At 42.7% G+C, this 25,766-nt stretch overlaps 1 protein-coding gene across 1 annotated transcript; it reads right to left on the reverse strand.

The window, feature by feature from the left end:
- Positions 1 to 356: 356 nt before the first annotated feature.
- Positions 357 to 13,230, reverse strand: ZBTB8A (zinc finger and BTB domain containing 8A). The gene is made up of 4 exons (XM_059690341.1): positions 13,126 to 13,230; positions 9,151 to 9,974; positions 6,243 to 6,412; positions 357 to 4,655 (listed from the first exon to the last, which is right to left on the reverse strand). The coding sequence occupies exons 2-4, from the start codon at positions 9,971 to 9,973 to the stop codon at positions 4,323 to 4,325; spliced, it is 1,326 nt and encodes a 441-aa protein (XP_059546324.1). The 5' UTR covers position 9,974; positions 13,126 to 13,230; the 3' UTR covers positions 357 to 4,322.
- Positions 13,231 to 25,766: the final 12,536 nt, after the last annotated feature.

A 25,766-nucleotide genomic window follows, 5' to 3' on the forward strand; every position in this document is an offset into this window, starting at 1 on the left:
ACATGTTAGAGAATGAAGTTTTCCATTTTTCTTAGTATATTTGTGGCTTCATTTGTATGAATAGTTAAACTGTATCAAAATAAGATTAATTATAATTTCACACAAGATATAAAGAAACTGACTAAACAGTATCATTTCTGTGATATCCTGAATTTTAAAACTCTTGTAAGTGCCCTCCCCAGTTGGTTGAAACAGCATCCCGATGCTGAACCAAGGTTTTGGGTTCAATCCCCAACCAGGGCACATAAAGAATCAACCAGTGGATGCATAAATAAGTAGAACAACAAATCAGTGTTTCTCCATTCATCTCTCTCAATAAATAAATTAAAAATAAAACTCTTGTAGCTAAAGTCACATACTTTACATAATATTTATTCTGTATAGGATTTATCCACATATGATGTCAGCTTTAAAACAATTGGCTGTTACTTGTATAAAGTCATCTTATAAAATAATGAACAACACATCTCAGTGAATTAAGCTGATATTCCAGGATTCAAAAATTGGATCATTCTAATTCCAGTTTCACTGGGTTGTCTTAGGTAGGCTGCTTAATTTCTGTGTCTTAATTTCCTTACCTTTCATGTGGGATAACTGTCCTATTTCATAGATATGTAAAGAATAACAAAAATTATTAAATACTTTGCAAATATAAAATGCTATATAAATGATAAATAGTAATACTGATTCACTCTAATATAAAATAACAACTTTCCATTTATAATCTAAATTTTGGTCCTCCAGTACCTATTATTACCACCCCTCCCAGTTAAATACATCTACTTATGCTGTACTGTTTTTAGGGATTTTCCACAGTATTAATTTTAGGACTCAAAAATATATATACTATGAATGGAAATGTCAAGATATCATTGCATGACTTGGCAAAATAACTTCAATGAATTGAGTTCTGTATAATAAGGATGATATGCTGCCATAAGAGAACCTATGGTTGTCAGCATATAAGTGCAGTGAGTAATAGGAGTAATAAAGTGAGACTAATGCTTAAAGAGAAATGAAGAGTTATCTAGCTCCAAGGTTTTTAATACTGTGCTGAGCTCTACCAAGGTGCCTAGGGAAAGGCTTGTAAGGGACTTTACCCAGAGCAGCTCTGATTTTAGAGTTTCTTCCTTAAATGTTGCCTTCTCTATGAAACAACTCATTAGAAGAAATTGTTATCTTGGGTGAAAAAAAATCTTTTAAAACATTGATCTAGTCTATTTTGCTTCCTCCAGACAGTAGGCACGACTGCAGTGGTGCTTTATTTTTGCAAAACTTCATCCCGTCAACAAGACACTCGTAAGGACCATAGAGTTAGAAGGATGTTCAGAAGCTGATAAACAGCATTCCTGCAAAAGCAAACTGGTATAACCAATTCCCATTATTTTCCAAATATTAAAAAAAGTCATTGGCATAAATAAAGCTTATATTAACAGATTATACCATTATGTAACATTTTCCCACATTTAAAAGCCAAAGAATTTAGTTTTCTCAGAAACCAATAAATAGTTTCACTCTAGAAAAGAATTGGTCTCTAAAGTCTTAAATACATATGATAACTGGAATGTTATTTACAACTTGCAAACATGTCAGGAACGTTCTTTTACAATACTAAAATGATAGAACAGATAGGCTGTGTAGTTTGGTGAATTTGGTAGCTGTTTTGTTAGGATTGATGCTTGTTATAAACAATTGAAAGAAAGCATTATTTCTGATAAGGCTCTACAGTGCTGGTGGCACTGGGTTCAGTGGACCTCCCTGACATTCATGCTGCTGTATGTAAAGTTTGCATGCAGAAGACAATAGCATAAAAGAACATTTAGATCATAAAGTGCGTTAGAGTATATACATGCAAGCACTCCTTCATTTCTATGAATAAAGTTCAAATCAGTAATTTTTCCTATTGGCTCCAATGACTAAAAATCAGATTATAATTTGGAAAGCTGTTACCACTAGCTGGTGAGTGACAACTAGAGAGTGACAACTGTTCCCTCCCTCACTGGGATACTGATGACTCCTGATTCAGGAACAGTCATGTTGGGAGAACAATGAACTCAATGCACACTATCCAGTCTTGAAGCAACTGGAAATTTACCATCAGAGGAATCTTGAAAAAGTCTCAGAATTAAGTACCATTAAAAAAAAAAAAAAAAGGTTATTCATCTACTTAATACAAATTTTTTAGAAATTAATCATTTTAGCCCACAAATTGGCATCAAGGACAATCATTAATTAAATTTAAAAAATAACAAAAAGTATCATCTTGAGGTATGTCAGGCTGTATTTAAAAATACAGTATAATAGCCCAGTTGGAGTGGCTCAGTTGGTTGAGCATCATCCTGTGCACTGAAAGGTTGCCAGTTCGATTCCCAGTCAGGGCACAACATACCTGGGTCACAGCTTTGATCCCTGGTTAGGCCATGTACAGAAGGCAACTAATCAATGTTTCTCTCTTACATCGATGTTTCTCTCTCTCTCTCTCTCTCTCTCTCTCTCTCTCTCTCTCTCTCTCCCCTCTCTCTCTCTCCCCCTTCCTCCCCCCCACCTTCTTCCTCTCTCTAAGCATGTCCTCAGGTGAGAATTGAAATAAAAATACAGTATAATACATGGAGCCTCTATCAAAATTCAGTTATATCAAGCTTTATTGTGATAACTTGCAGAGACCTTTATGGAGGTCAGTTCTTTACTTCTGGTATATAAATTTTATCTTTAGAAGTAAAGTAAAATAATGCTTCTTCAATTTACCTGTAATTTTGGAATGTTTCATAAGTCACACAGGGGAAGAGTTTAAAATTAACTTTGTATCCTATGAGAAAAGCTTGTTCTGAAAAAGTATATACACAGGATAAGCAAAAATGCTTAAAGTGTTTAAGACAATAACTTCTTCAAATCATTTTATATAAAAAATTTACATATAAATAACGACATAAAACATGTCAATAGATACTGTAGGGACATTACTTAGCACTATATGAATAACTAGTTCAAAACATGTTGAAGATGATTAAACTCCTCTTTGTCATACTTTCTAATTTTGATAGGCTTCTTTTATAACTACAGCAGATTGGTGAAGTGCAACTTCATTTCTTCACCATTTCAGGGGACAGTATGAGGAGAAAAGGCTGAAAGAGGACTGTTTAAAATCACCAGTCCAGTCACCAGTCCCACCACATAAACTTCTGACCTTAATTTCCTCATTTGTAAATCAAAGACAGTATTTATCTCGCTGATTAGGTGAGAAAATGTGGGAAATAGTACTTTATAAAAAATATAGCAAGCAGTACATAAATGTTAGAAACTGCTCTTAAGAACTGGCAGCAACCTCCAGTGTTCTTGTGTTTTTTTCTTTAGGGGGGAAGAGAACTATATTGACACATCTTCACAAACTACCTTGACTTTTAGGCATCATTAGTTTCCTGCTTTAAGAAAATGGTATCTGTATATAATCTCTGGTCAGCCTCTACTTTACTGTTTTTGCTTTTCTTACTACTACTAACTGCATGAGTAATTTTTTAACTTAATGGCAAAAAGTTCAAATATGAACGATTTCAAACATTTTAGATTTGTCTTCTGCCATAATCCTAAATCATTTAGGATATCAGAATGATAGGTTGGTGTGGACCTTAAGTTAATAGAATAACATTAGTTCAGTCAGGTTTGGGTGCCTGACTCTTAGATGTGCTTTACTTGGTTCCCTATGAAAACTCAATAGTTTATGTTTTTGAAACACCTTAAAATTTACCTTACATGAAGTTTGGTTGTGGTGAATTTATTTAAAATATTTTCTTTGAGCCCAGCCAGCATGGCTCAGTGGTTGAGCATTGACCTATGACCAGGAGGTCACGGTTCAATTCCCGGTCAAGGTACATGCCTGGGTTGCAGGCTCGGTCCCCAGTGTGGGGCGTGCAGGAGGCAGCTGATAAATAGTTCTCTCTCATCATTGATGTTTCTATCTCTCCCTTTCCCTTCCTCTCTGAAACCAATAAAAATATTTTTAAAAATATTTTATTTGAAAAACGTTTACTAAGTAGATCTTCCAATATTAAAAGAAAAAAGGCATCTCTGTAATAAAAGTAAGACAATTAACTGTTCATCTATCATGCCAACTCAAGCTAAGTCTTTCTTTCCAGTGCAGCAACATGTTTCAGGGCAACAAAGTTCAGAATGGATACAATGGCCTGTTCAGAAAGCATGCAAGTTATAGTAGGCCATTACTTTTAAGTCAGTCTGACAATTTGTTAATCAGTCTCTGACCATGGAAAAGAGATACAGGAAGTCGACGTAAGTTGCAGACATGCCAGCTCTGTTGGTGCACATTACAGCTACCTAATGTTGGGCTTTATTTCCTTTTCTTCTTCTTCTTCACTATCATCAACTTGTTGTATGACCAGATCAGCAGACCCATCCTCTACAATCTCCACATATGATCTATTCTCTTCTTCACTCAAATGCCACCTGGAATCCTTATCGCCATCTGATGGGGACATAAGATGCTGTTCAGCTTCCAGATCAATGGGGAGGCTGTCTATGCCAACTTCAGCAAGGCACTCATTACAGAGTCTGTAGCGCCGGGTTCCCTCCTGGACCACTTGACCTGTTAGATCAGTCACATGGCGTTTGCATTTTCTGCAGATTAGTTTGCATGCCTGGTGAATCTGTGTAGAGATTTAAATAGTGATAAAAAAGGATTTTTAAAAGCAGGACAATTTAATATTCTAGGTATCAGTTCATAAACTTAAGATGTTCAAAGCCTATTAAGTTAGCATCTAGTGCAGCGGTTCTCAACCTGTGGGTCGCGAACAATGAAAATACATCCTGCATACCAGATATTTACATTACGATTCATAACAGTAGCAACATTACAGTTATGAAGTAGCAATGAAAATAATTTTATGGTTGGGGGTCACCACAACATGAGGAACTGTATTAAAGGGTCGCGGCATTAGGAAGGTTGAGAACCACTGACGTGTGTTGACCTGCAAACTGAAAAGTCCCGGGTTCAATTCAGGTCAAGGGCACATGCCTGGGTTGCAGGCTCTATCCCCAATGGAGGGCATGCAGAAGTCAGCCAATTAATGATTCTCTTTCATCATTGATGTTTTTCTCTCTCTCTCTCCCTCTCCCTTCCTCTCTAAAATCAATTTTTAAAAAATGTACTTAAAAAGTTAAATCTCAACGACCTTTAAATTAAAAAAAAAATAGCATCTAGTTATTAGAAAAAGACAAAGATTTTGGTGATAAATTGACATCACTGAAATATTACACACCAGTTTTCTCTAAATAATGGCCAATAGTATTAATCCAATAGTATTTTGATATCTGAGATAATACAGGACATATTTTCAGAATAATAATAATTGTAAATACTTAATATATGCCATGTACTACTATGATGATATTACATATCTTAGTTCGGGTGTTAGCTTCATGAGATTAATAAAGGCAGACATTTTGTCTGTTTTGCTCACTGCTGTATACCAACATTTAGAAAAGGGTCTGACACATAATAGGTGCTCAGGTATATTTGTTGAATAAATAACTATAAAGCAATGCATTAAGAAATTACTTTAAGGTACCCAGTGTCCTTTAAAATTAAAAGGATCTCATCAATGGAATTGAAGTACAAGTAATAGAACAGATTTTGGACAAAATTCTTATTGCAAGATGAACAGCAGAACAATGTTCCAATGTTACTACAGTATTAAACCACTAGAGCATTGACCAGCAAATTCCCTGAGATTTTTCGGACTCTGACAATCCAGTCCTCGACTGGGAGTGGTTCTATTGCCCCCCTTGCTGCCTTCCCTGAGGAGACGAAAGAAACTAGAGGGACACTAGAAAGGCAGTGTCATGCAGAGATACCCGACAGCTGGAACTAGAAATTCTACCAGATAAGGATTCAAGAGTCACCAGTAGATGCTGAGGATCTAAAGTGATTCTGACCCAGACATTTAACACTTTTTTACAGTTTATATTGGCTCCAAAAAGACCAGTCTATAAAAACCTGTTAGATTTTAAATGCATCAAAGTGAATATTCAAAAGAATATCACTGACTTCAAGGTCTCAAAGAATAAAAAGAAAAACATAAAAATTGAATTATGCATTATGTGCAAAGTAAAAACATTACGTTAGAAAAAATTTTAATATGGTAGAGTTGTGAGAAAAGATTTCCATCAAAAATTGATTATCCTAATTGCATGTATTTAAGAAGTAAAATTTGAATGAAAAATCAAATACATACTGTTCGAAAATGGCTACTTAGGTGGTCCAGCCTGCTAAATCTCTTCCCACAAGCTTGACATGGGTAGGGCCGTTCTCCTGTGTGACAACGAAGGTGGCGCTTTAGGTCGGCTTTGCGCTTCACCACGTGCGTGCAGTATGGGCACTTGAATCTCATCCTGGGCAAATCATCTGTCAGGAGACAGTTGGATTAAATCATTGGAAAATTCATAATAACAATTCTAATCACACAAAAATATCCAGAAGGACTTGGTGAGTCCAATCTTGAAAAGGTAGAAAGAAATGAAGACTTGATTTGTCAATGTAACAGTAAGTACAGAGCTATAACTTCAGTATTCAGTATTTGATATATTTACAGTCTGGTAAATTTAGACTGTCACACTTACCTTCTTATTAAATGTCATAGAGTCAACAGCTATTGAATGTAAAAAGATAGTACTGGATTTTAAAACTGTAGATACAATCCAAAAGTAAAAGTATTTAATATTGAAGCTTTTAAGTAACTTGTTTTACGTAAAGTTTGTATTCCCCTTGCCTTTATTTTTCATATACTTGTAGTACGTTTAAAGTTGAAACACTTTCAAGGGTCTTTGTTTTAAATTCTGGAATGTAAAGCTCTCTTATTTTTTTAATATCATTATTGTTAATCCTCACCCGAGGATATTTTTCCATTGATTTTCAGGGAGAGTGGAAGGGGAGAGACAGAGAGAGACACTGAAGTGAGATACATCGATTGGGTGCCTCCCATATGGCCCGATCAGGGCCATAGATGGAGCATGAAACCAAGGTACATGTCCTTGACTGGAATCGAACCAGGGCCCCTTCAGTCCACAGGCCAACATTCTGTCCAGTGAGCCAAACTGGCCAGGGCTATTATTATTATTTTTGAATCTTCACCCAGGGATACGTTTTTATTTTTATAATATATTTTTATTGATTTCAGAGAGAGGAAGGGAGAAATAGAAACATCAATGATGAGAATCACTGATCATTGATTGGCTGCCTCCTGCACACACCCTATTGGGGATCACGCCTACAACCCAGGCATGTGCTATTGACCGGAATCAAACCAGGGTACCCTCTGTCCACAGGCCGACGCTCTATCCATTGAGCCAAACCAGTGAGGGCTGTTTTTGTTTTTGTTTTAAAACACAGCATGAGTGAGTGATCCTGTGGTTATGGAACTGTTCTTTATCTTGTCCTTTTTTTAAAAAATAGTTTTTTATTGATTTCAGAGAGGAAGAGACAGAAACATTAACGATGAGAGAGGATCATTTATTGGCTGCATCCTGCACGCTCCACACTGGGAATTAAGCCTGCAATCCGGACATGTGCCCTGACCTGGAATCCAACTGTGACCTCCTGGTTCATAGGTCGATGCTCAACCACTGAGCCATGCTGGCCAGGCTAATTTTTTATTTTAAATGTCATATATTCAACATGTTAGTTGTGACCGGAAGCAAACCTCAACTTAATAGTTATTAATTCAACTGTTCTTTCCTGAAGTTAGATTTAATAGCCTAGACTTAGAAAAGGGCAGAGCCCAAATAAAGAAAGCATGGCTCGCCCTAGCCGGTTTGGCTCAGCGGATAAAGTGTCCTCTATGGACCAAAGGATCCGGGGTTCAGTTCTGGTCAAGGGCACACAGTACTTTAGTTGGGTTGCAGGCTCCTCCCCGGCCAGGGCCCTGGTCAGGGCATATGTAGGAGGCAACCAATTGACGTGTTTCTCTCACATCATTATTTCTCTCTGTCTTTCCCTCTCTCTTCCACTCTCTCTAAAAATAAATGTAAAAATATCCTCAGGTGAGGATAAAAAAAAAAAAGTATGCTTTATTTATTTTTTATTTTTTATTTATTGATTTGAGAGGGAGAGAGGAAAAGACCGGCTTGTTGTTCCATTATTTATATATTCATTGGCTGATTCTTGTTATGTGCCCTGACCTGGGATCAAACCCCCAACCTTAGTGTATCAGGATAATGTTCTAACCAGCACCTGGCCAAGGGGACTCTAATGCTGTTTTAAAAATATAACAAGCTTTCCTATTTTTCTATGCTATTTGCTTGCCTTGGTCAATGGTTAGAACTCAGCAGGATTTTTAGTAAGCTCTGCAATATGATAATACAATTTCATACATTTTCCTGTTAGTATCCCACAAGAAAATGTTATTAGTAAAAATCAACCAGGTTGCTTTTATTTAAAAATATGTTATCTACAACCAAAAAATTTTTTTGAAATCTGTATGACAACAAGGGAAATGTGAATATTGACAGGCTAGTTAGTGATATTAAGAATTTGTTAACTTTGTTTAGGTATAGCAATGGTACTGGAGTGTGGTTTAATTCTATATTTTAGGAATACATTCTGAAATATTTACAGATTAAAACATATGATGTCTGAGATTTGCTTAAAAATAATAAAGAGAGGTTAGGGGTAGCCTGGCCAACGTGGCTCAGCAATCCCCAGTAGGGGCATGCAGGAAGCAGCCAATCAATGATTCTCTCGCATTATTGATGTTATCTCTCTCTCCCTTCCTCTCTCAGATCAATAAAAATATATGTATTTTATTTTTTTCCCACTTTTTTTTTAATTGATTTTTTACAGAGAGGAAGGGAGAGAGATAGAAACATCGATGAGAGAGAAACATCAATCAGCTGCCTCCTGCACATCTCCCACTGGGGATGTGCCTGCAACCCAGGTACATGCCCTTGACCGGAATCGAACCTGGGACCTTTGAGTCCGCAGGCCGACGCTCTATCCACTGAGCCAAACCGGTTTCGGCAATATATGTATTTTAAAATTCACTTAGTTCAACTGCCTAGAACACCTAAAAGTACGAGTGTGTTGAGATAGGCCTCATTTCTATAGAACTGGAGCCTGGTGAGGGAACAGATTCTCCTTTTGGGTACCTGGGAAACTTCTTGAGGTGACGTCAGAGCCTTGACCGTACTGATAGCCAACAGCAGCAGAGTCCATTTCAGCATCAATTTGTGCTTGCTCTTCAGATTGGGAAATGTGGCTGGAAGAATCAGATGTTCGTGCTTCTCGCTTGCTTGACTTACAATGAGCAATTTCAGAAGGCTGTGACAATCTCAAATGTCTGGGCTTTCTAATGGGATCTTTCCTTGGTTCTTGCTTGGCCAAGGGTTGCTGAGTATTCCTTTGGGAAGTTGGATGGTAATTATACTTATTCCAAGATTTCCCGCTTATTACACCTGTTCCTTGATCTGGGCTTAGGTGAGAGCGTGGAGAACTGCTCCCTTCTTGCCAGCCACCGCTATAAAAAGAGGAACGTTCTATGCCATTAGAACTGGCACCTTTATCGGAGAGACTGAAGTAGCGGTCTTTCTCTTTCTCGCTGATGTCTAACGAAGATTTAATGAAGGTCTTACATACACTAATGACATCAGTCATCTGGAGGAAGCTAGCAGCTGACATCACTTCTATGACATTCTGACCAGTCAGCGAGAGTTTGCCGGAATAGACAAAGTCTAGGATGACTGTAAAAGTGTCAGGGGAGAAAGCCTGAAACGTAGCTGTGGTCGGCTGACTTGTCTCCTTTGAATTCTGGGAAAGAAGCATTTTAAAGTAGCCGCTACTAGCAAATAATACATTTCGATGAGCTTTGAAGACCTTCCCTTCAACGAGAATACTGCAATCACAAAACACGTCCTGCCGGCGCTGCTCATTCAGTTGTTGCAGGAGTTGAGACTGATGAGAGGAGATCTCCATGCTGAAGAGAGAAGACACATGTGGTTAACAAACACAAAATCACATTGTTTTTCTACAATGAGTCAACTGAAATTACAATCAGAAACCTCTATCTTTTTTCCATGAAAACCACTTCCATCTTAGAGAATAGTCTCCAAGACACAAAGAATATAGGTTTCAGACTAGACTGTAGGTTAAAAATGGTCAAAGATGCCCGGCCGGTGTGGCTCAGTGGTTGAGCGTAGACCTATGTACCAGGAGGTCACGGTTTGATTCCCGGATGCCTGGGTTGCAAGTTCGATCCCCAGTTTGAGGTGTGCAGGGAGCAGCCAATCAGTGATTCTCTCTCATTAATGATGTTCCTATCTCTCTCTCCCTCTCCCTTCCTTTCTGAAATCAATTTTTTAAATTTTTTTAAAAGAGTCAAAGAGATAAAAGTTGATATAGACAAGCTTATAGTTATAAGCATAGACAATAGAGCCAGGTAGCTTGATTTGGAATTCCAGCTCCCCTATACACTGCAGGCCAGCTGAGTGGTCACAAAAAATTAATCATCGCACCCCTCCAGCTATTGTCCTTTTGAAAAAGAGCTTTTCAAATACTACCAGGCTCTCTTAGAGCTTGATGCTGACCATGGAACACCAAGTGGCCATGCCTGAGTTGCCTAACGTGAGTGTTACTAATGTACCATTACACATTTGGGCATGTGCAGCAGCACTCCATCATCAAGAGGACGTGTTAGGTACAAGATTAGACTGGACAGGTCCTTAATCCACAAGTAAGTTTGTGAGCAGCTGGCACAGTTCCCACACACCTCCTCCCAGTACATTGCTGCTTTCCTCAACTCACACATATGGCCCCATGGTGAGTTCCCTACAACTAGCTGACTGAGGAAGAAAGAGTTAAGGCCTCGTTTAGAGGTTCTGCACAATATGCTGGCACCAGCTGGAAGTGGATGGCTGCAACATCATGACTCCAATCAGGAATGTCCCTGAAAGGCAATGGGGAGGGAAATATCCCCATTGGGCATCTGGCTGTCCACTTGGCCTGGACAAAGAGATAGACACAGGTATGGATTTTGTCCTGATTCATGGACAAGGCCTAACCAGTTGATCAAATGCTCAAGGATTTAGAAAGAACCAGATAGAAGCATCAGTCACTGAAAGGCATGTGAAGAAAAGGTAGATGGATATACCTGTTGGAATGGGCACAGGGTAAGAGGTTTTAGTGTCTTGAATGAATGCTGAATAAAGGGTACTAGCTGCTGAGCAGCTCTCAGAAACCAGGTGGACAAGAAGACCTGTGCTGTGGACGCTGGCTGGCCTCTTTCCCTAGTCACCATGAAGCTTGCCACATACTCCATCATCCAGAAGCAGCTTGCCTGATAAAATGGTGGAATAACCAACTGAAAATTCCATCCTGGCCCCATCTGATAGGTGACACCCTGAGAGACTGAGGTGCTATCCAAATGGATGAAGTGTTACTAATGTACCACTGGTGCTTTTAAACACCATCATTAATATGATGCTATTTTTTCCATAGATAGAATACTCACTTCTAGGAAAAAAGTGGTGGTTCCTCCTTTTACTTTTACCTTTAATAACCCACTTACAGAATGTTTGCTTCCTCTCCCTGCAGAGGTCTTAGCTCCCAAGAGGGGAACGCCTCACCAGGGAAACATCGCATGGTTCCATTAAGTTAGATTGTGACTGACCCAAAAGAAGAATTAGTATCACCCATTTTGGGGAGACCATGAGTCTCTGTATGAAGGAACGCTGCATACTGTAAGGCAGACTAGTAAACTTGTTTAGAATTTTAAATACGGGAAGAGCGGTGTGTGTGGACGCCAAGTAGCCAAAGTGGTGGACTATGTTGGTCATTTGCCTGTTGTCTCTCAGCTCAACATCCTTCATGCTCTACTCTACTCACTACTGACAGAATTCTGCAAACAATATTTCCCAGGCTTCCTTCCTTGCAGCTGGCTTCCTGTTAGACTCTATCAACAGAAGGAACTGATAGAAGATTAGAAAAAGGAAAAGAAATTTCCTGCTTTGGGCAATGGAAATGCAGCAACTGCTGGCTGTTGGTGTGGTGGCTGCAGGGCTGGGGTGATTCTGGACTGCAGCAGCCTTCCCACCCTTTGGACTTCCCACCTCTGACAGAAGTGGCACTTCCTTGCTAGATCCAGAACTGACTGTGACAGCAGGAATGGAAAGGAAGGAAAAGTTGCTAAATACTTGAATGGGAAATAAATCTATAGGTCTTAATGGCTGATTGGAGGGAAAAACTGGTTTAGAGGCAATGACCTTGGTTGTAAGTATACTGTGTCAGAGGAGAGTGGGTAACGATGGCCAGAAAATGCTGACCAGAAGTCCAGAGAAGTCAGACTTGAAGACAGAGATGTAGGAGATGTCTGCAAATAGAGATGAAGGGGCTCAGAGGAAACTCAGGCTGAGAGGAGAACCTGGTGGACTGCCCGTGACTGCAGAGCAGGATGGGGAAGAGAGCCAGTGTTACAGATAGCACTGCAGGGAGAATCAGAACACTGTAACACCTTGCCCAAGGTGGGGAGTTTCAAGAAGCAGTGAAGGGGTCAATACAGAGAAAAATAAAAGGGCCACAGGCAATAATAGTAGCGATATGCATTGTCTCCTTTTGTCCCCAAACTATTAAGTGGGTGACTATCCCCATTTTACAGAAAAGGGTATTAACCCAGACAGTGACTCCAAAGTTGCAGCCATAACTACTGAACTATACTACTACAGCACCCGGGGGTGGGGAACGAGGTGGAAAGGGGGTGCTGGGAGATCAGAGTGCTGACAATAGTTCTATCACTGAATTAGCTATATGTCATGAGAAGTAACTTTACCTTTCTAGGCTTAATTTCCTTCTCTGCAAATTGGGGGGATTGGTCTAGATAATCTCTGGCCCTATGTAATATGAGTCTTTGATTAAAATGGAACAGAAGACACAACAGAGTCAATGAATTAAAATTTTAGCAATAGGTGAACAGGGAGAACTGGCCAAGAAGATCCAAATGTTGAATGTTTCATACAGTGACCTTTCAAGCAATAAATCCCCTCTCATATACATAAAATCTACCATTGCAAAGTTATACTTTTTATCTATGTATTTAAGTTAGGTATAATATCAAGAATTAAAATTTTTCATACCTGGAAATTTACAAATGCTGCTCTAAAACCCTGCTACGTCAACTGAGTAGAGTAAAAATGGGAAGGTTCCAAGTCAAACACAGTGTGTGTGAAGGAAGGATTGTCCTGTAGAGAGAAAATAACTATTTATAATGTATTTTTGTAATAAAAGACATAAACATCTGCTAAGGTACATAATAAATATTTATTTAAATAAATTACACGCGAGCATTTATCATGTGTCATTTTTTAGCATGTAAAACCAGATAATCTGGCACAGATTATTAGTGAGTGAAAATGTATAAATAAAGAAATAACTTATTACCTGGACCTTAATATTTAAATCTGCAAGAGGAGGTTTCCAACATTAAAAATATATTATGGTAACTTGAAAGCAAACATACTTTTTAACTATGATAATAAAATAAACTTCTTAAGACAACAGCTAGTCAAAGACGGGCCAGCAAACGAGATACCAAGACAGCAACATATGTCCTATTACCCTTTTCCTGCAAGTAGCATCCATATGGTTTGCAAAAACAAACAAACAGAATAGCATTCAAGACTCAACTTGAAAAATTCAACGTCACTTAAAAACTGTAAGGTTAAGAGAGAAGTGGGGAAAGAATCCTACTACATATGTTCAGAAAGCCCCACTGCAGTCACCCAAATCTTTCATAACTCTTAATCTGATTTGCCAGATTACACCAGAGTATACCACAATTGTTTTTAGAGTTAAAGTGTGTTTTTCTAAAAATATTTTTTTATTGATTTCAGAGAGGAAGGGAGAGGGAGAAAGAAATAGAAACATCAATGATGAGGGAGAAGCATTGATCGGCTGCCTCCTGCACACCCCCTTCTGAGGATCGAGCCTGTAACAGGAGCATATGCCCTTGACCAGAATCGAACCCAGGGACCCTTCAGCCTGCAGGCCAACACTCTATCCACTGAGCCTAACCGGCTAGGGCATATACCACAATTTTTAACAGCAGCTGCAACAAGTCTTGCTATAGAAAACTTCAATTCCTACTATATTCCAAACCTTTCTAATTACCACCAACAACAAAATCTATCCCATTATTTTCATTGACCATTAATTTTGTTAATATAGAGTGTTAAGGCTTATGGCCATAGGCAGTGGGAAAATGAACTTTATGCTTTTTAAATTAATCAATTAAGCTAAGAATTACCACCAAAATAAATTTGACTGCCTGGTGGGATGGCTCAGTGGTTGAGCATCAACCTATGAACCAGGAGGTCAGGGCACATGGGTTGTGGGCTTGATCCCCAGTAGCGGGCATGCTGGAGGCAGTCTAGCAATGATTCTCTCTCATCACTGATGTTTCTATCACGCTCTCTCTCTCTCTGTCTTCCTCTCTGAAATCAATAAAAATATATTTTTTTTAAAAAAAGAGGTCGCCAGTTCACTTCCCAGTCCAGCATGTGCCCAGGCTGTGAGCTCAATCCCCAGTGGGGGTGTGCAGGAGGTAGCTGATCCATGATGTTTCTCTCTTATTGATGTTTCTATCTCTCTAACCCTCTCCTTTCCACTCTCTTTAAAAATCAATAAAAACATATTTTAAAAAAAGAAGAAAACATATGCATCAACTACCCACCCTTGAGGAGGTCTGAATTCTGGCAATTCAAATCATTCAAAAAACTGCTGACGTAGAGGTTTATAAAAAAATTCTTGATACATCAAACTAAAAAGTTTTTTGCAGAGCAAAGGAAACCATCAACAAAATGAAAAGGTAACCCACTGAATGAGAGAACATATTTGCCAATGACACATATGATAAGGGATTAATACCCAAAATTTATAAAGAACTTAAAAATTCAACACCAGAAAATCAAACAAACCAATTAAAAATGGGCAAAGGACCAGAATAGACATTTCTGCAAAGAAAACATACAGATGGCCAATAGATACATGAAAAGGTGCTCAACGTCCTAATCACCAGGGAAATACAAATTAAAACCACAATGAGGTGTCACCTCACACCTTTCAGAATGGCTTTCATCAATAAACAAACAAGTGTTGGCAAGGTTGTGGAGAAAAGGGAACCCTCGTGTACTGTTGGTGAGAATGCAGATTGGTGCAGCCACTGTGGAAAGCCATACGGAGTAACCTCAGAAAATTAAAAATGGAGCCCGGCTGGTGTGGCTCAGTGCTTGAAGGTCCACCTATAAACCAGGATTCCTGGTCAGGGCACATGCCGAGGTTGTAGGCTCAATCCCCAGTAGGGGGGCATATAGGAGGCAACCGATCAATTATTCTCTCTCATCATTGATGTTTCTATCTCTCTCTTCCTCTTTAAAATCAATAAAAAATATATGTTTTAAGTGGGGGGGGGGAAACCCTGCCTGGCCTGTGTGGCTCAGTGGTTGAGTATCGACCCATGAACCAGGAGGTCAGGGTTCAATTCCTGGTCAGGACACATTCCCAGGTGTGGGCTTGATCCCCAGTAGGGGACATGCAGGAGGCAGCTGATCAATGATTCTCTTTCATCATTGATGCTTCTCTCTCTCCCTTCCTCTGAAATAATAAAAAACACACACACAAAACAACCTGGTGGTAATCCAATCCCTGCCATACCTTTTCCTACCTCCTTAATTTCAAATGCATAAAAGAAGCTGCAAAACTGTTATTCTTTGGAGCATCTGAGATCTTGCTCCCTGGCATATGTCATGTTTGGCTCAAAAAACTCATAAAAGTTCTCTAAAAACTAAAATTACTGCCCAGTCAGTGTGGCTCAGTGGTTGAATCGACCTATGAACCAGGAGGTCACAGTTCCATTCCTGGTCAGGGCATATGCCTAGGTTGCGGGCTCAACCTCTAGTGTGGGGCGAGCATCATTGATGTTTCTCTCTCTCTCTCTCCCTTTCTCTCTGAAATTAAAAAAAAAAAAAAGTATTTATAAATAAACTAGAGGCTCAGTGCACGAAATTCATGCACAGATGAAGTCCCTAGGCCTGGTCGGTGATTGAAATGCGAACATCTGGCATGGAAGGGCAGATTCCAGCTGACCTCTGGGCCCTGGGCAGCACCGAGGCCCCTGGACCCCGCACGACCCCTCCGCCTGAGTCACAGAAGCTGAGTCCCCACTCAGGGATGCGGTGAGCACAGCCAGACGCCACGGACCAGGGCAGCATGGGCCTCTGGGCCGCCCAGCAACTCCACACGACTGCAGCCCAGCTCACCCGGAAGAGGGGCAGGCTCCTCACGGGCACCCGGCACTGAGTGTGGAGGCTTCCCTCGTGCACGAGCCCTGGCGTCCCAGGGGAGGGTAGCAGGGGGAGTAAGAGCAAGCTCAGCGGGCACCCCACATTCTCACCGCACCTCCCTCCCTCTCACCCCCACCCTCAGGTAGCCGGTGAGAGGGAGGTTGGTCGCTGCCACCCACCCCCAGTTCCCTGTCCCAGCCCAGGGTCCGGCCCTGATCCGGGCAATCAGGGCCTGCCAGCCACTGGTCACCATCTGTGGGGCGATCAGCAGGGCAATTGGGCCCCTGCTCACACCCACCTTGACTTGGTGCCACCTGCTCACCTGGTCCACCATCCTGCCGCGGGGCCCATTGGGGCCAGCGGCGTCACCTCCACTGCCACCCACTGCCAGCACCACGTTGCCAATGCCCGCCATGTTCCATGCCGCCCCCTGGTGGTCAGTGCACATCATAGTGAGCGGTCGAACTCCCGGTTAAACGACCACCCAAGGGGACAATTTGCATATTAGGCTTTTATTATATAGGAGGATAAACAAATAAATAACCTCGCGCTAGCTGGTTTTGCTCAGTAGATAGAGTGTCGGCCTGTGGACCAAAGGGTCCTGAGTTCGATTCCGGTCAAGGGCAAGTACCTTGGTTGCAGGCTCCTCCCCAGCCGGGGCCCTGGTTGGGGCTCGTGCAGGAGGCAACCAATCAATGTGTTTCTCTCACATAGATGTTTCTCTCTGTCTTTCCCTCTCTCTTCCACTCTCCCTAAAAATATCAATGGAAAAATATCCTCAGGCGAGGGTTAACAAAAATGAAAATAAAAATAAAAACAAAAATACCCTCATATACACAGACAACAGTATGGTGATCACCAGAGGGAAAGGGGAGTGGGCGAGGAAGAAGAGGGTATAGGAGGATAAATGGTGTTGCAAGTTTGACTTGGGATGGTGAACACACAATACAAAGTACAGTAAAGAATAGAAGTGGCTATGAAAAGGATTTTAAGAAATACCTGTCAGGATCAAACTGAAGCATAAGCTAGGATTTTGTCGTTGGGGAAACAAAATAAATAATTTTTAAGAACAACTCCTTGCTGCACTAAAAACTCATCTATCTCCTAGCCCCAGTGAGCTCAGAGGGCACTCAGCAAAGGGTATTTGCTCTGATCACTTTAGCTTCACTATTTCTACAACAGTACTTAAGAACACACTAACTAGTACTGCGTAGTGTATTGGGTCTTTACAGTAACAAGCAGAAGTTAATGGTGATTTTTTAGGGCAGTGGTTCTCAACCTCTGGCCCTTTAAATACAGTTCCTCATGTTGTGACCCAACCATAAAATTATTTTCGTTGCTACTTCATAACTGTAATGTTGCTACTGTTATTAATCGTAATGTAAATATCTGATATGCAGGATGGTCTTAGGTGACCCCTGTGAAAGGGTCGTTCGACCGCCTCGACCGCCAAAGGGGTCGCGACCCACAGGTTGAGAACCGCTGTTTTAGGGGAACTGATTTCTAGAGCCTAATCTGTGCCCTAAACAGTTTTACCCTGTAATGAAATAGCATTTTTAGGGGCAACCACCAAGTTCCACCCTAGAAGATATTAGAGTAGATCTGTATGTTAATCCTTTCTAACTTCTTTCTGGAAAATTGAAAAGTACATTTCCCAGACTCCTTTAAGTTTCCCCAGGTGAAACGGGGTCCATCTCTCAGAGATTCTGCTGTGAGATTTGGAAGACAGAAATGAGGCAGAAACATCTTTCTGCTGTTTGGGCTGGTAATGCTGGCAAGCAGGCTTGTGGAAACGCTGGGCTCCTCGTCAGCAGCACACCAGCCCAGGGCTTCGTGGCCATCAAGAGACAAGTTGGGTGGAGGCAACCGTCCGCCTCTAGTTGGTGGATGCTGAGGGGCAGTTTCAGGGTAGCAATTTCTTGACCCCTGAATTGCAGCTAGCAATGCCATCTGGAGCTCAGCAATGCCAGTGGTTCCCTCCCCTGGAGGGCCTGTTTGACAGTCTGTTTCTGGGAGTAACTTCTGAAGGCCCAACCTGGAGCCCACTCCCTCCTGCCCTTCTGATGATTTTGTAAGCTCTCGGTTCCCTTTAGTAAACAAATCAAAACGCTAAAGTGGTTTCTCTTTTCTGAAATTGGGCCCAGATGACGTATTAGTATATCGTTTGCCTCAAAACTTGAGCAGGTATGTGCCCTGACCAGGTATCAAGGAGCAAGTGAACAGAGACTGGAATTCAGGCGGACTGACCTCAAACTGACACTCCGCTGAAGTCTTGTATTCCTCTTCTGAACATAGTGTATGCACAACGCAGCTAGGGTGCAATAAAAAGTATTACTGGCCCTGGCCGGGTAGCTCAGTTGGTTAGAAGGGTGTCCCAATACACCGTTGTGGATTTGACACCTGGTCAGGGTACATACAAGAATCAAGCAATGAACACATGGGTGGGTGGAACAACAAACCAATGTTTCTCTGCCTCAAAAATCATCCAATTTTTTAAAAAGTAGGTATTGTCCTAGCCAGTTTGGAGAGAGCGTTGGCCTGCGGACTGAAGGGTCCCTGGTTCGATTCCGGTCAAAAGTACATGCAGGTTGCAGGCTCAATCTCCAGTAGGGAGCACGCAGAAGGCAGCCCATCAATGACTCTCTCTCATCATTGATGTTTCTCTCTCTCCTTTTCCCTTCCTCTGTGAAATCAATAAAAATATATATATTTTAAAAGTCACTCCTTTAAAAAAAAAGTAGGTATTATTATTATGATTCAATTTACATATCCCTAAGAAAACTTGAGACAGCATAAAGAGAAATGATAGAGAGGAAGAGCCAGGGAGGCTAATTTAAAGGCTAATTGCAAATATAAAGCAAGAAATGGTGAAGAACTGAACTAAGACAGTGGAGACAAAGAAGTAGAAGAAACAGGAAGTTTTCCAAGAAAATAGTAATTGTCCTATAAATTGGGATCAGTTATAACTTGACAACATTTACATCTTTAGGGCATTAAAACAAATTACATTAAAAATAGTACCTAATTTCCCTAATCCTCATTGGAGGATATGTTGTTTTTTATTTACTCGAGAGAGAGGAAGGGAGAGGGAGAGAAACAAATACAAGAGACAAACATATCAGCTGCCTCCCTTACTGGCCCAGGGATTGAACCCCAAAACCTCGTTACATGCCCTGACTGGAAATTGAACCCAGATCCATTGGGGCACCACAGGACAACCAACCAAGCCATACTGGCCAGGGCCATAATAGTACTCTTAAGTTATCAAGAGAGGTTTATTTTCAAATATGTGATTAAATCAGAGAAATTGGTAATAAATTTAAATTTTTTAAAATTCAGTAGACAGACAATAAAAGTTGAAACAGCACCTGGCTGGTGTGGCTCTGTGGTTTAGTGTCGACCCATGAACCAGGCGGTCAGGGTTCAATTCCCAGTCAGGGCACATGCAAGGGTTTAGGGCTTGATCCCCAGTGGGGGGCATGCAGGAGGCAGGGGATGGATGATTCTCATCATTGATGTTTCTATCCTTCTCCTTTCCTCTGTCTGAAATCAATAAAAACATATTTCAAGAAAAAAAATCAAAACCATAGTTGGGAAAATGTCATTGATACAATGGCATTTAAGTTAATTCCAAAAGAAGTGAGAGTATGTAGGTATCTAGGGGGAAAGTACTCCAGGCAGATGGAATAGCAAGTACAGAGGCTCTGGGTGGAGCAGACAAGGAGGGCTGGGGAGAGCAGTGAGAAACTGATTCAGAAAAAGGAAGGGCTGACTGTGAGGCAGGTAGGAGTTCCTGGAGGGCCTTGTCAAAGATTTGGGGGACTGTGACTTTTTTTGTTTGTTTTGTTAATTCTCACCCGAGGATATTTTTCCATTGATATTTTGTTAGGGAGAGTGGAAGAGAGAGGGAAAGAGAGAAACATCCATGTGAGAGAAACACATAGATTGGTTGCCTCCTGCAGGAACCCCGACCTGGGCCCTTGGTTGTGGGGAGGAGCCAGCAGAATCGGAATCGAACCGGGGATTCTTTGGTCCGCAGGCCAACACTCTATCCACTGAGCCAAACCGGCTAGGGCAAGGTTTGACTTTTTTAAAAATATTTTTTTTATTGATTTTAGAGAGAGAATAAGGAGGAGAGAGAGAGAGAGAAACATCAATGTGAGAGAGAAACATGGATTGGTAGCACCCCACAGGAACCCCATGCGGGGAGATCAAACCCAAAACCTGGGCATGTGCCCTGACCAGGAATTCAACCATGGACCTTCTGAGACACCGAAGGACACTCAACCAAGTGAGCCACACTGGCCAGGGTGGGGCTTTGACTTTTCATCTGAGTAAAATGAGGAGCCACTGACCAATTTTGAACAAAAAAGGTGTCAAAAAATTCCCTCCATGGGGAATCAAATAAACTTAGATAAAATCTTTTATTATACACATAAAATTATGTCACTGAAAGGGTTAATCCTGTTAGAGGTAAATTCTGCATCTTGAAAACACAACTTAAATGCTACAAAATGATTTAAGTGTTACCGTATCTTACAACGTGTTTTTTTTTTTTCTGGCCCCAAGTCATTATCAACAGAAGGGCTGGTGATTTCAAGTCCAGGAGATGGGATCTGACAGGGCGCCCCCTTTCTTGGCGCCCGAAGTTTACACAACCAAGGAGGAGCCCAGTTGCTCACGATGCCTCCTAGTGACACAGCCTAACCCACCTGCGCCCATTCGGACAGGGGTGGGGGTTAGCTTCTCACTTCCCACTTCCCACGGCTGAGGCCAAGCAGTGTCCCAGGAATAAAGATAGGCGATTCCTCGTTATCAGTGAAGGGCTCTTGCTCTTGGGGTCCCACAAACCCACCCATCACGGAGGCTCTGACATGGGACTGGGGAGAAAATTTGGCCATTGATTCTTCCGCGGAGGATTCTGAGCTTTTTTTCTGATAAGGACCAGTTAAGGTTTTTAGACCTGGAGAGTGAGGAGGCTGACTTTCCTTCCTGAAGCCTGGAGGTGACTTCAGGAGGAAAGACAGGGCAAGAACAGGAGGAAAGGCGCCGCGGGGCTGCCATCCATCGCTCACCCCCTGGCTCAGAGGTGCAGCTCCGCGTTTCACTAAATAAAGTTCAGCGAATATGAATATTTCTTAAGAACAGAAGTAACAATCTACCGCTTCCAAACACAACCTGATATATAAATGTCAGCCATTACAATGCTATATATCAATTATCTCATTTTTTAAAACTCCGCTTTTTGAAAGATGCGGACGTTGGCTACTGGCACAATGACACTAAAGTGCATTTTAAGGAGCCGAGGCTAAACCGCTCACTTGCCAAAGTGGCGGTAGAAGGTGCGTGTGTGGTTCCTTCATAAAACAATGATCATAACTCAGTGTTTGTTGGGTGCCTTCGGCTGCAGGCCGGGATCTGTCGCATGATATCAAAATCAGAGGGCGGAGGGTGTGCGGGAAAACTCGGACTCCCGCCCGGCATGCCGCCTTCCCGGGGAGCACGGGCGCGGGGCTCCGGGGAAGCCCGGGCTCCACGCCGCCCCGTTAGGCGGGCCGCCCGCCACCCGGCGACCAGCACGAGCCCGGCCGGCCCCGAACCTCCGGGAGCCCGCGGCGCCCGACGGCTCCAGACACGCCCGGCACCGTCCCCGCGCCGCCTTGCCGCCGCCGCCAGGAGGCTCCGCGCGCCTTCCCGCCTTCACCGCGGCGCCACCGGCCCGAGGCCAGGCGAACCCGGCGTTCCGCGGGGGCGGTGAAGCAGGCGCGGGCGGCGACGGCGCGGCCATTGTCCCGCAGCCCCTCCCGGGCGCGCAGGATGGGCTGGCGGGGCGGGTCGGGGCGGCGAGGCCGGGCGGGCGCGGGGTCCGGGAGCCTGTGCGCCCCGGCGCCGCCCGCCTCTCCCCGCGGCCGCGTCCTCCGCCGCCGGCTGCCCGCGCCGCCTTTGTGACCGTCTCCAGCCCCTCGGAGCCGGCGCACCGCCGCCGCTGCGCCCGGGGCTGCAAATGGCGCCCGCTCGCCTCTGCGCCTCCCGCCGCTCGCCCGGCCGGGGACGTCTGGGCACCGCGCCCCGGGCCGCCCCCCGCCGCCGCATCCCCCCTCCGCCGCCGCCCGGGTGGTCCGAGCCCGCGGCGCCGCCGCCCGCGTCTCCGCCCGGAGCGATGCTCGCGAGCCGGTCCTGGCAGCCCCGACGCCCCGCCCGCCCGCCGCCCGCCGCCCGCCGCCCGCCGCCCGCCGCCCGCAGCCTCTTACCGCGGCCCCGGCGCCCCGGCGGGTCGCGCGCGCGGCTGGGGGAGATTCCGGTCCTCCGCGGGGGAAAGGCCCCCTTCCGAAGCCGCTCCCGTGCGCCCTAAAACATGTAGCCCCAACGTGAGAGAAACAAAAGGTATTTGCTGACGTGGGCGTTGGACAGAAACGCCCGAGGGCTAAGGACACAATTAAAGGGGCAACGCACGGATTTCAGGCACCAACCAGCAGCTGCGCCCACTCCCCTGCCCTTGCCCGCACCCCGCTGCACCCTCCAGAGGCGCCGGGGCGCCCAGATTCCCCAGCGCTTGGCCACGAACCATTCTGGAGGCAGGAGCTGAAACTTAAAATGGTATTTTACGTTGGGAAAGGCGCCTCCGGAGGGCAGAAGGGCTGGATTTCTAGGATCTGGGGAATTTGGTTTAGGAAAGTGGGAGGGACTTAGGCGTGTCCACAATTACTGTGTAAGTACATGTGACATTATTGTACTTAAGTTCAGCAATGGCAACGGTAAGCGATTTCCACAGAAGTCTTCCTTTATTGAAGCCCTTGTTTTAGCCGAGGAAAACCGTTTCTAAACCTCTACAGATCACAAGCGGTTCATTCAAAGAGGAAAACCCAGACAGGCTGAGAGAAGAGAAAGTAATTCTTGGTTAAATTCAGAAAAAAAAATTAGGAAAAATAGTAGGTTTTGTGTTTTCAAATACAAAAATTCATTGCACATCAAGCCTTTCTTCTGACATGTTTATATCCCTAATATTTAGAGGTACAAACGGGTTATATATTTGCTAAAATCTTAAATCAGTAAATTTTCACTATTGCTACAGAAACATTAATTCTATAAACTAAATTAGTTTTCTAGTTCTCTATGCTGGGGTCAGGTACTGAGAAGTACTGTGATGTCGTAAAAGTGAAAAAAAAGACTCACATTTTTAAAACATTTAGTTGTGTGTTTTTTTGTGTGTTTTTTTAAATATATTTTATTGATTTTTTACAGAGAGGAAGGGAGAGGGATAGAGAGTTAGAAACATCGATCAGCTGCCTCCTGCACACTCCCCACTAGGGATGTGCCTGCAACCAAGGCATATGCCCTTGACCGGAATCGAACCTGGGACCCTTGAGTCCGCAGGCCAATGCTCTATCCGCTGAGCCAAACCGGTTAGGGCAGTTGTGTGTGTTTTTAAAGATTCCTGTCCTGTGTCATACATGGTCCTGTTGGACAAAGTTTATTCCTTTGGTTTCATCAACAATTAGTTATGTATTTTGAGGATCATACTGCTCTATGAGAATTCAAATATTCAGAATATTTCTTTTTTTAAATATATTTTTATTGATTTCAGAGAGAAAGGGAGAGAGAGATAGAAATATCGATGATGAGAGAAACATCGATGGCTGCCTCCTGCACTCTCCCCACCGGGGATCGAGCCGGAAACCGGACATGTGCCCTTGACTGGAATCAACCGGGGACCCTTACAGTCTACAGGCCGAGGCTCTGTCCACTGAGCCAAACCGGCTAAGGCCAGGATAGTTAATATTACTTCTGTATTACTGTAAGGGTGTTTTGCTATGAAGTCGCGTTTCCTCACATTCAGAAAGATAATAGAAAAGAAAAAAGAAAAACAACAAAAGAAACGAAGAAAACCAGAAAGGTGAATGGAAAGATGTTGGAAAATCACTAGGTATCAGGAGTGTTGGAGGTCCCCAAGTTACTCTGCCAGCATCAGCACTGAGAATTCTCCCAGAAAGACCTGGCCATTGTTATAGCAAAAGGTTTTACCTCAGCCTTTGTTATTTAAAACATGCAAAAGAGTTCTACAAATTTGTTCCTCAGGAGAGCACATCAGGTCAGTGATAAACTTTCTGTTGCAAGGAGGAAATGGTGGAGGGTTTTTTCCTCACCTTCCCTGTCCCAGCTTCTGAAACTCATTTATACATTATGAGTTTGAGCCACAGTTTGAGAAACACTAGTTTCTCAAGACATTTTGAAACTTGACCCCAAATTCTCTGACATTCTTCCCATTAAAACAGCGGTTCTCAACCTGTGGGTCGTGACCCCTTTGGGGGTCGAACGACCTTTTCACAGGGGTCGCCTAAGACCATCGGAAAACACATATATAATTACATATTGTTTTTGTGATTAATCACTATGCTTTAATTATGTTCAATTTGTAACAATGAAAATACATCCTGCATATCAGATATTTACATTACGATTCATAACAGTAGCAAAATTACTGTTATGAAGTAGCCATGACAATAATTTTATGGTTGGGGGTCACCACAACATGAGGAACTGTATTAAATGGTTGCGGCATTAGGAAGGTTGAGAACCACTGCTGTAGATGATCCCAGTTCTCAGCAGTTCGAGCCCCCGCCCCCCGGCCATTTGAGTCTCTCCAGACATTGTGAAACAGAGATCAGTCACCCCTGCTGTGGTTTGTCAAATTCCTGACCCTTGGGATCCATGGGCATGATAAAATAGTTTTTGTGTTATGCCATTAAGATTGGGTTGGCTTGTTACAGAGCAATAGTAACCAAAACATCCCCTTTACAACCAAATCTCTCAAAAGAGTAATCTATTCTCATCATCTCTATTTCTTTACCCTCCACTTATTCCTCGAATCTGAACTTTGCTCCCTTCTTTCAGGCTTAATAATGGTCTCTGAAATAAATGATCTCCAAGTTTCTAAATCTAATAGACATTTTTCTATTAGACTGCTTAGAGAATTATTTAACACTATTGTCCAATCCTTCCTTCTTTTTTAAAAAAAAATGTATTTTTATTGATTTTAGAGAGGAAGGGAGAGGGAGAAAGAGATAGAAACAACAATGATGAGAGAAAATCATTGATCAGCTGCCTCCTGCACACCCCCTACTGGGGATCAAGCCTCAAACCCGGTATGTGCCCTTGACTGGGATCGAATGCAGGAACCTTCAGTCCACAGGCCCATGCTCTCTCTCCACTGAGCCAAACCTGCTAGGGCCAATTCTTCCTTCCTTTTTTAAAAACATTTTATTAATTTTTTACAGAGAGGAAGGGAGAGGGATAGAGAGTCAGAAACAAACATTAATGAAAGAGAAACATTGATCAGCTGCCTCCTGCACACTTCCTACTGGGGATGTGCCTACAACCCAGATACATGCCCTTGACTGGAATCGAACCTGGGACTCTTGAGTCCGCAGGCTGACACT

The sequence above is a fragment of the Myotis daubentonii genome, chromosome 3 (assembly GCF_963259705.1).
Source record: "Myotis daubentonii chromosome 3, mMyoDau2.1, whole genome shotgun sequence".
In the NCBI taxonomy this organism is placed as follows: domain Eukaryota; kingdom Metazoa; phylum Chordata; class Mammalia; order Chiroptera; family Vespertilionidae; genus Myotis; species Myotis daubentonii.

What these genes read in the sequence shown, in the direction of transcription:
- ZBTB8A (XM_059690341.1), bottom strand. Translation starts at nt 9,973, where the DNA reads ATGGAGATCTCCTCTCATCAGTCTCAACTCCTGCAACAACTGAATGAG. An exon ending in CACCTCAAGAAGTTTCCCAG is followed by an intron (nt 6,413 to 9,150) that starts GTACCCAAAAGG and finishes GTCTCCTGACAG; the next exon opens with ATGATTTGCCCAGGATGAGA. An exon ending in TAAGTAGCCATTTTCGAACA is followed by an intron (nt 4,656 to 6,242) that starts GTATGTATTTGA and finishes ATCTCTACACAG; the next exon opens with ATTCACCAGGCATGCAAACT.